At 43.8% G+C, this 10,726-nt stretch overlaps 1 protein-coding gene across 1 annotated transcript in view; it reads left to right on the top strand.

Annotated features, from left to right (window-relative positions):
- Positions 1 to 6,028: 6,028 nt before the first annotated feature.
- The window catches only part of ACTN3 (actinin alpha 3), a 196,626-nt gene continuing 191,928 nt past the window's right edge, over positions 6,029 to 10,726 (top strand). The window contains exon 1 of the mRNA XM_085625497.1: positions 6,029 to 6,328. Within this exon, the coding sequence (XP_085481623.1) occupies positions 6,194 to 6,328 (135 nt within the window). The 5' untranslated portion in view covers positions 6,029 to 6,193. The remainder of the gene's footprint in view (positions 6,329 to 10,726) is intronic.

Raw genomic sequence — 10,726 nt, 5'->3', positions numbered from 1 at the left:
GTGTGGAGTAATAAGGTAATGAAGGAAAGGAGCACACCCTACGGTAAACTCTGTAGAAAAGTTAATCGATAAGTTTTTAAACTCTTATGATTGTGGGTGCTAAGGTACTAGTTCCGCTGTCACTGCGGAAAAGGAATATAGAGAAAGAAAAGTGAGAAAACCCACTTGGTACCTTGCACTGTTCACAAACTTGGGGATCCCCCCAAGTAAACAATTAGATCAAAAATATTTGAAATGGCAATTCCATCTATAAAAAAACTGTACACGTATTTGAATAAACATAGACATCTTTAGTTTTAGATAATGTAGTTCCAAAATAAAACTTAATGAAATTCACAAAAGTACAACAAGTTAATGGTTTCTTAACTGAATGTACAAGTTGACTTATTCATTATCTAACAAATGTAGCTGTATTATACATAATGAAAAAATCTTTCAAGTTGTTGGTAGAAAGTGCCCAATGCATTTCGGGATCGAAAGAGTCCCTTCGTCAGGGGCCAACCTAGAACAAATGTAAGCATTATAAGTTTTATGTTCAAAAACTTTATGAAGCAATATCAATTCGATGATGCTCAAGTGGAGGTTAGTAATAACACACAGCATGCTACACGCTAAAAACCATGTGGGTAGTTGAAAAGGAAAAGCTCATATTGAAGTGCTCCTGTCAGTATGTGGAGACTGTGGGCATAGAGCATGGATGTTGTTCTGGCCTGGTGAAATTGGGAGTGAAAATGAAGTGTGAAAAGATACCAGAGCTTAGGACCCCTAAAGAAAAACGTGGGAAAATGAAGCTACAAACTAAAGTAAACTACGTGACAAATGAAGCTCACCTGAAAACAAGTCATAACTTTGTTTTTCCAAAAAATTCCACAATCGGAAATGAATTTCGAGGAATCTAAAATGCACGAATGTGTTGAATGTCAGGCTGATGTGGTCGTTAAGAGGAAATAGAAATGCATACGATAATGAACGCATAATGCGTTTCGGCGCTTACCGTGTTCGCAGGAGTGAAGTGGCAGCGCTGTTAAATCAATAACGTGGCAACTGGTGATGCCTCCTTGTATACAATTGACCTTGAGCCCGTGTGGCGGGCAACTTTCTGAAAACAGAAAGAAGAAAAATCTATATGGGAACAAGTGATGGCCAAGCAGGCAGCGGCTCTGAGCGGTAAATAGAAGCTCATTACAAGTAAAAAAGTACCTGAAAGTAGAAGCCCGGAAGCGTAGCAGCGAAAATCTGTAATAGATGGGACGTGCTGGAACAAGCGCCGTGATAGGGTGAAGAGACCGGTCATTTAATGGGAAACGCAACGGAGGACGTGTCACGTGGGTCAATGAACGAAGAAGAAATACTCTAGGGTGCAGCAAAGGAGAAAATATTATGAAAGTAATGATGGGCGCCTTGAAACGTGAAACAGCAAAAAGTGAAGTGGAAAAACAATTAGAAGCTCGTAATTGGAATAAAGCTCTCAATAAACGAAGTGGTGGAGAATGAACTCCAAAAAGTTACCATAACAATAAATAACCGCCTGAAAATGTCTGGTGTGATGATACCATGAAACCAGTAGGGGTGTAGCTATAGATCAATGACATAGCGTGTTCACGTGTTAACATAGGTGTGTGTGGGTTAATAAAGTGCTCTGTATATCGTGCGTGAAAGATACACTTTACAAAACTCTCTAGCTATTTTGAATGGGATGGACAGTTCTACGCACAACTCACGGGAACTTCGATGGGTTTTTCAGGAGCACCGGCATACGCCAATACTTTTATGGCACTCTTTGAACATGTAAACATCATGTCCAACCCAGAGTGGTGGAATAACATACTGATGTACTGTCGTTACATTGACGATATATTTATCCTCTGGAAAGGTACCACAATCCAACTAGAAACCATGATAACAGACTTGAATACCATTGATCCAAGGATCCAGTTCACCTGGAACATTCAACAACATACTATCCATTTTCTAGATGTCCTCATTTCCAAAACAGAAGATAACAACAATTTTGAAACCTCGGTGTTCTTGAAACCTACAGACCGCAACAGTACTGTAATAATCACCTTGCACTACACCAGTTTTCACCCAAACAGTCTTCTCAGGAACCTGCCATTTTCTCAATTTCTCAGAATAAGACGAATTTGTTCAAATCCAGAAGTCACCAAAAGTAAAGAACTGGAATACATGTCCCGTTTTCAAAATCGGGGATATCCAGATAATGTTTTACAAGAATGTCTACAACGGGCACAGCAACAGGACAGAACCACGTTGCTCAAAGAACAGATAAAACAAACAACTGACCGCCCAGTCTTCGTGTCAAAATTCTCCACAGCAGCAAGAGAAATAAAAAGCATCATTAACAACAGATGGGAAATGTTATCGTCAGAAGACGACTTCAACAATATTTTTTCTACCAAGCCTTTATTTGTGTATACCCGCGGGAGAAATTTGAAATCAAATTTGAAATCACTTTTGTCTACGCCATCTACTAGACAACATATGACTCTTTATAAAGGAACGTCTAAATGCAACAACTGTGTGCACTGCAACAATGTGATTACTGGCAACACCCTGACACATCCATCTTCAGGCAAACCAATCATTTTGAAACACTCGGGTAATTGCAATTCTATGAATCTAATATATTGCATTAAATGCCCTTGTGGCAAAGCCTACATCGGCAAAACGGAACGAAAAATCAAGGTGAGAATCACAGAACACAAAAGCAAAATCAGGATTCGCAGCACTTCTTCTCCACTTGCCACCCATTGGAACGAACTACATCATACCATTTCTCAATTAAGATTCCAGATAGTTTAACTCATCAATACCGCTCCAGGTACTGATACAACACAAAAACTTCTGAAAAGAGAGATCTACTGGATTAAACACCTTCACACCTTGATCCCATCAGGCCTCAATGACCGGATTGATATGAATTGCTTCCTGTGAACATTTTGAGTATCTTTATCCTATACCTTCAATTTCCCATCATACAAATACCCCATTTTCATACTTTTATCCCATTACCCTCACTACTTATATTATGGGGATACAATCTTATATGGATGTCACTATAACTTCAATAATGTCCATGTATTCAATTGTACAAATTGTATTTTTGCACAACTAGAGAGTTTTGTAAAGTGTATCTTTCACGCACGATATACAGAGCACTTTATTAACCCACACACACCTATGTTAACACGTGAACACGCTATGTCATTGATCTATAGCTACACCCCTACTGGTTTCATGGTATCATCACACCAGACATTTTCAGGCGGTTTTTTATTGTTATGGTAACTTTTTGGAGTTCATTCTCCACCACTTCGTTTATTGAGAGCTTTATTCCAATTCCGAGCTTCTAATTGTTTTTCCTCTTCACTTTTCGCTGTTTCACGTTTCAAGGCGCCCATCATTACATTCATAATCTTTTCTCTTTTGCTGCACCCTAGAGTATTTCTTCTTCGTTCATTGACCCACGTGACACGTCCTCCGTTGCGTTTCCCATTAAACGACCGGGTGTCTTCACCCTATCACTGCGCTTGTTCCAGCACGTCCCGTCTATTACAGATTTTCGCTGCTACGCTTCCGGGCTTCTACTTTCAGGTACTTTTTTACTTGTAATGAGCTACTCTTTACCGCTCAGAGCCGCTGCCTGCTTGGCCATAACTTGTACCCATATAGATTTTTCTTCTCTCTGTTTTCAGAAAGTTGCCCGCCACACGGGCTCAAGGTCAATTGTACACAAGGAGGCATCACCAGTTGCCACGTTATTGATTTAACAGCGCTGCCACTTCACTCCTGTGAACACAGTAAGCGCCGAAATGCATTATGCGTTCATTATCGTATGCATTTCTATTTCCTCTTAACGACCACATCAGCCTGACATTCAACACATTCGTGCATTTTAGATTCCTCGAAATTCATTTCCGATTGTGGAATTTTTGGGAAAAACAAAGTTATGACTTGTTTTCAGGTGAGCTTCATTTGTCACGTAGTTTACTTTAGTTTGTAGCTTCATTTTCCCACGTTTTTCTTTAGTGGTCCTAAGCTCTGGTATCTTTTCACACTTCATTTTCACTCCCAATTTCACCAGGCCAGAACAACATCCATGCTCTATGCCCACAGTCTCCACATACTGACAGGAGCACTTCAATATGAGCTTTTCCTTTTCAACTACCCACATGGTTTTTAGCGTGTAGCATGCTGTGTGTTATTACTAACCTCCACTTGAGCATCATCGAATTGATATTGCTTCATAAAGTTTTTGAACATAAAACTTATAATGCTTACATTTGTTTTAGGTTGGCCCCTGGCGAAGGGACTCTTTCGATCCCGAAATGCATTGGGCACTTTCTACCAACAACTTGAAAAAAAATGTCATTATGTATAATACAGCTACGTTTGTTAGATAATGAATAAGTCAACTTGTACATTCAGTTAAGAAACCATTAACTTGTTGTACTTTTGTGAATTTCATTAAGTTTTATTTTGGAACGAAATGATCTAAAACTAAAGATGTCTATGTTTATTCAAATACGTGTACAGTTTTTTTATAGATGGAATTGCCATTTCAAATATTTTTGATCTAATTGTTTACTTGGGGGGATCCCCAAGTTTGTGAACAGTGCAAGGTACCAAGTGGGTTTTCCCACTTTTCTTTCTCTCTGTGTGGAGTGACATAAATACCCAAGTAGCAGAAGCCATCATTTATCACCAGGAGTATCTGGGGATGTACAGATTAATCAAATCGGCCACAGGGGTGGTAAAGAACCAATTTGCCCCAATTGATATGGCAGTCAGAGTGAGCCCCGTAGGTCTCGGAAAGCTGCAGAATAGCCAGTATGGTGGTTTCCGGCTTGGTAAAATAGAGGAGCATGTCGTCTGCGTCAATGTCAGAAATTTTAAACCTAAGAATGTCAGGACAGGCAGAGGCCGACACAGCATCTGTTGAACCTTCTTGAGCTAGAGATGTGGAACCATTGAATCTGAATGAGCGAATGTCTACTAGCACATTAAGGGTTTGATATGCACAGGTGCGGTATATGGCAGCAGTGGGACGTGAAGACTTAGGGATCCATGCCAGAAGACGGAAGAGAATGCTTGACAGGAGGTGGTCAGAGCCACCACGACAATGGGAAGTAGCTGAGAACTGAGCACGAGAAAGGAGTAGTCATGCTGAGATTATTCTGCACATTTTCACAGGGCCTACTGCTGAACATGCAAGAAAGCAAAGATGTTTGCTTTGTGTGACAGGTAAAAAAACATTGCTATGGGACTCTTCACCTCGCCACTATGCACAGTGGTATGGGTGGTGCCTGTTCCTTGTCAGACTGCAGTTTTAGACATTATCATTGTGTGTATCCACAGCTGCTACCCTTCCTCGTTCATAAAGTAACGTCCTTGCTGTTTCTGCTCAGAAAGATTCCACGTCGTGTAGAGTTCTTAGATATAATTTCACTAGGAAACATAACTTTTCTCGGATGCTTTCAAAATGGCTGGCGCAGAGGGCCCTAAGAAGCTACGAAGCATTTTTTTCCACAAGTTGAGCTATTCATAGGTGCCGAGTACGGCGAGGCTTCTCTGATAATATGCACTCAGTGAGTGAAGTGAGCCTGTGACGTATTTAAAGGGCAGTGACCACATCTATAACTTTTATGTATGACTAGAAAATATACTTGCAGTCAGAGAAATTAATCTTCCACAAGGTAGGTTAGCGTTCCACTTGTGTGGTAAGGCATCTTGGCCATCCATGTGTTGGGGGCATAGTCAGTGTCGGATCCCCACCCTTAGACGTGTAACTGGGAAAAGGCTCAGCTGTCGCAAAGCAAGGTCTTTGCTCGGTGCAGGTGGTGGGGGTTGCGACACCCCTCGCCTCCCCCAGCAATTGGAAATATCCCTCTAGGATTGGCCTCCGGGGGTTGGCGGCCCCTCCCTTTTCTCCATTCCAGGATGGAACCTGATCCGGATCTGGAGGGTGGCTCATACTTATTGAGGACCGGTCACGTGGGCCACTTTTGACCAGGAGCTTTGCGCGGGGCGAGCAGCAGCCAGGACAGGGTCCCGTCTCGACGAGCTGCCCAGGGCTTCCACGAGAGAGGGCGCGGGCGATAGCAGATAGATATTTTTAAGCTAAAGGGGGTAGGGGGAAATTAAAGTGAACAGAGGGAGAGGAAGCCAGGGCATGAAAATGACTGCCGTCGAGAGTCACGTACAGTACAACCACTCCTATGTGGAGGAAACGACGTACATGACCCAGGAGGATGACTGGGACAGGGACCTGCTCCTGGACCCAGCCTGGGAGAAGCAGCAAAGGAAGGTAAGAAGATTCCGACAGAGACCCGCATATTGAAATGGTCTCTTCTCATGCATCTCTAGCGTGTGCCTTATGTGGTTATAAAAATAATGATAACTTGTAGTTCACACCTAAAGTTACTGTTTTGTAGTGCTGCATATAAGGTTAGAATAAATCCTCCCATTGGTACTCTGTCGATGTACTAAGGATGAAGGCCGCATCGGCTCCCACCGGGATTCAAACCGGTCACCTTGAGGTGCTACATAGATCGCAGCCACTCGGTGGATTTTTGAAGGTCGAAAAGCAGCGGCCCCGCCTAGATCGCTGCAGCAGGCGCGCAACACTCTGAGCGTTCCTCGTGACTTTATGTGATCAATCTACAACTTGAAGACAGGCCCTTTTTGAAAGTGAAGTAGCCATGTCAAATAATAGCTGTCAACCCCGCAGCAGTGTCACTGCCCTGGGACTTTGGTAAAATAGCTCTTTCAACGAAACAGAGCCTAACAAGCGCATGCACCCTGCAGTCTGGGTGAACGGGTGCAGGTGGTAAGCGGAACTGACGTAGATCTTCGTGGCTGAAAAGTATTTGAGATTTTCAACTGCACTTGCTTTTCGCAAACGTTGACAGTTCGAGGTGTCGTTCAACTAAGCAGTGGTTATTTTCACCCCATCTTGACCCGGGCCCCCTCCCCCGCGGGCCAGCTGACCCTCAAGTAACTGACACCAGCTGGTGCCACCAGGCCGTTAAAAGACACATTTAGGTCTGGGATTCTAAACGGAGACCCCGTCCATGTGCCATTTTAGGCATGGTGTCACCAGAGACCTGTGCAGATGGGAGGGGCGGCGTGAGATCACATTTCTGGTTCCAAGAGGGGAACCCGAGATTCTTCAGACCGGCAGTGGAAATAGAGCGTGTGCCAAAAACCCTGTCATTTAGCAGGAGTGGGACACTGAAGGCACATTCAAAAGTGGGCAAATAGTTGAAAACTTAATAGTTTGTTAGATCTTTGTGTAGCTGTTCTTTATTGAATTTTCCAGGCTTTGAGAGGGGTATCGGAGCAGGTGCTAGCAGTGACTTCAGGCTGCCTGGGGAGTGCTTGGGAATTCAGATAGCTAAATATAACCTTGACGGACCATTCCAAAGGGAGGGGAAGGAGATATCGCTGCTCACCCCTGCCATGAAGTGATCACGTCCCGGGTTTTGATTGCAACGGCCTTCGGTCAGCTGTGCTTTTTCTATTTAACATGGATTGTACCAATCTCTTTCTGGGTTACTAAAAGCAGGGTCTCTTCTCCAAAGCTGCTCATAGCAGGAGAGCGATGCGGATTTTACTTTGCTACAAAGAAGTCATGTATTTATTGCTTGTAGTTTTCGGCAGTTTACTTTCCAGGCGGTGCTACATTGCTCCAAGGATTTGTTAAGCACCGTATTACAAGTGGTAAGGGGTGTGCATTTTGCGGTTGATTTTTGTTATGATCAGTGCTTTTCTGTGCAACAACTTTCAAATTACAAACATTGGGATTCATACAGCAAAATAGCACCAAGTACTGATGCAAAAAGCAATGGTGCAAAATTTCACAGGGTTTCATCATGCAATATATGGTGTGGTAAGTAGCACTGTTAGGAACATCTGAGGAGTTTATGTATTCTGGGGCTGGTGTAACAAAGCCATTTTGTGGGTGCAAACCCTGCGCTTTACACACTCTAAAGGGGCCTCGCCGCCACTATTACGGCTTCAGAACATCATTTTTTGGACGTTCCAGTGGTGCAATGTGCCACTGGCATATTTATAAGGCCACGTAAAGCCACGTTACATGGCGTTTGATGATCTTATAAAATACGTACCCCTTTCTTGCAGAAAATTGGATGTAAGGTGTGTTCCATGGGTGTTGCTGGGGGCGTTCCCAGCAACATCCATGGCTTTTTGACACTACCCCAGATTTACAAGAAATTGTAAGTCTGAGGCAGCCCCAAAAACGTACGCCCCCACATGGGAGGCGTAAAGGAGGCATTCTGCAGTGCACATAGAAAGAGGAAACACCTCTTGTGATGGTCATCCCCGCAACGCACGTACCATGGTGCAAAGGTGCCTGCATTGGTGCACAGCAGCCCATTGTGCACCAGCGTGGAGGAAAAGGACAGGAATGCACCGTATCGGATAGATAGGGCACATTCCTGCCCTTTTCTTTTGCCATAGGGCAGATTAGCAGCAAGGCCTGCTGTGCTGCCCTACAGCAAGAAACCATAAATGAGGCCCAAGGTTTGTGACTGCAAAATTGCTTTTTGCGATCTACTGAACCAGTTTTGCAATTAGGTAAAGTCTGTCCAAATCTTAAAATAGGTTTACAAATTTGTTTCAAATCGCAATTGGGAACGGGAGTTAAGGGGATGTTCCCACTTAATTGGGATTTCCAAAGAGATTTTTCAATGGTTTGTGGCCGCAGTTGCAAACCATTTAAAAGTTACTGAGCCCTCAAAGGTGGTGGTAACCTATTTGTAGAGGGTAAGCTGTCCCGGAGGGATAGCTTCAACCTTTGGAGTTCTGTTGACCGACCTCCGGGGGAGGGCTGTGTTTTAAGCACCCACTCCCAGCTCCCCCTGATGTGTTCTCAAGTGGGAAATATATTTTTTTAAGTCAGCAGTGGCTTATTTAAGGAACACGACTACTGTAAAAAAAATGTGCTGTTTCTTTCAGGTCATCATCCCTGTGTTTGTATCCAATCCCACGGGGGCGCAACTCTCAACATGTCTAATTATTATTACTTAGGCTGGTCTTTCTGCGGCCTTCTGAAATGAGATTTTGCGACCCTATCTATTAGTACATAGGTCGCATCGCAAAATTGGAGGCAGGTCACAAATAGTCGGTAGCCTTCGACCACAACTATTTGCACCCGGTCTCTTTGCACATCAGGCCCCTAGTGTCTGCTGCTTTTAAAGGCTTACCCCAGTGCATGTTGGCACCAGCAATCTAGTCATTTTATTGGCAGCTGCTGGGATTGCAAATTAAAGTGCATGTACTGAGAGATTAAACAGTTGCAAAACTGCATGCCAGCGCATTTGAGAATATGTTTGAAGTGTCCTAGACACAATCTTTTTGTTTGAGTTAAGTGTTCTTGTGGTCCACCGATTTACTAGTAGTATACCTAACACGTTTTGCATATTTGATCATGGAGTTACATGCATTTTGTGTAAATTCAACTAGAAAGCATGTGTAGACGTGGTAAATTAGTGTTCCTTGCAGGAAAGTGCATTATCTGAGCCGTTGGTGAGCATTATTAGACAATGGTGTACTGCAAAATAATGGTGCACCCCTTCAGATTAGGATAAGGACCCTAGGTCTCTCGTATTTAACAGATAGTTATTGGCCTAGTGCTGAATGGGGGCCCCCTCCGCTACAGGGGCTGCAGGGGCCTTTGTTACTCCCCTGTTATTAGAGTGAATTGCGGAATGCCTCTACTCCTTCCATTCAGAGGTTCTCTCTGGTCTGTCTTCTCTCTTGCTTGGCAGTACCTTCCCAACTGTGTGGCTTGATTTGTAACGCTTTTGAATGGGCCAGGAACGTTTGGAGTGTGTACCACACAGCAAACACAAGGAGATGATGGACGGTGCGCTGAAACTTTTCAGACACTCACCCCCAGTCACAGATCTGGGTTGAATCCATCATTGTTCTTCAGCTCACTTTGCACCACACTCCACACACCCATACAAAAGAGGGAGGGTATTTAGAGGGAGGGTATTCACCTGGTTTTCATTTAAGTTAGTAACATGTTACTATCAGGGCCGGACTGGGAACCAAAACCGACCCTGGCAAAGTGCTTGGCCGGCCCCGGGGGAGTTGGAGGTGCGGTCGAGCTGTTTGTGAGTGCCGGTTTCGGCTGATTTTGTTACAGGTGGTGATATTGCAGCTATGCTGCAAAAAACGGGCCTGTAACAAAAACGGCCCCCCAGGGGCCCAATACCGGACCCCACCCTGGCGGCCCACCGGGGAAATGCCCGATGCCCGTTACGGCCAGTCCAGCCCTGGTTACTATTGTTAACCACAGCGGTACCTTTTCAGTGGTAGGGAAGGCTGAGTAGACTCGACCTATAAGTCAAAGCAGCGACCTCAAATTTCTTTAGAAGGCACATAAACCAACTGAACTATCTTAACTGTCCCTGGGAAATTTTGCTTTCCCAGGCCAGAATGACATCCTAAGCCCCCTTTGCTTAATGCAGAGTATGTTTAGTTGGGTACCACGTAGCCAGCAGTGGCTCTAACTAACTATACACTTTGAATTATTTTTCAGGACATTCACAGATTTATTACAGTCTGCCTGACAAGCATTTTGAGAACCATTTCGAAAAGATGAATGTTTCACTTCTTTCGCAACCCCTGAGTGGGACCAGTTCTTATAATAAAATAGTTACTTCACTCTGCACCT

Source organism: Triturus cristatus, chromosome 9, assembly GCF_964204655.1.
Source record: "Triturus cristatus chromosome 9, aTriCri1.1, whole genome shotgun sequence".
Lineage (NCBI taxonomy): Eukaryota > Metazoa > Chordata > Amphibia > Caudata > Salamandridae > Triturus > Triturus cristatus.
The sequence above is the reverse complement of the archived record's forward strand: the minus strand, read 5'-3'. Positions and strand labels throughout refer to the sequence as shown.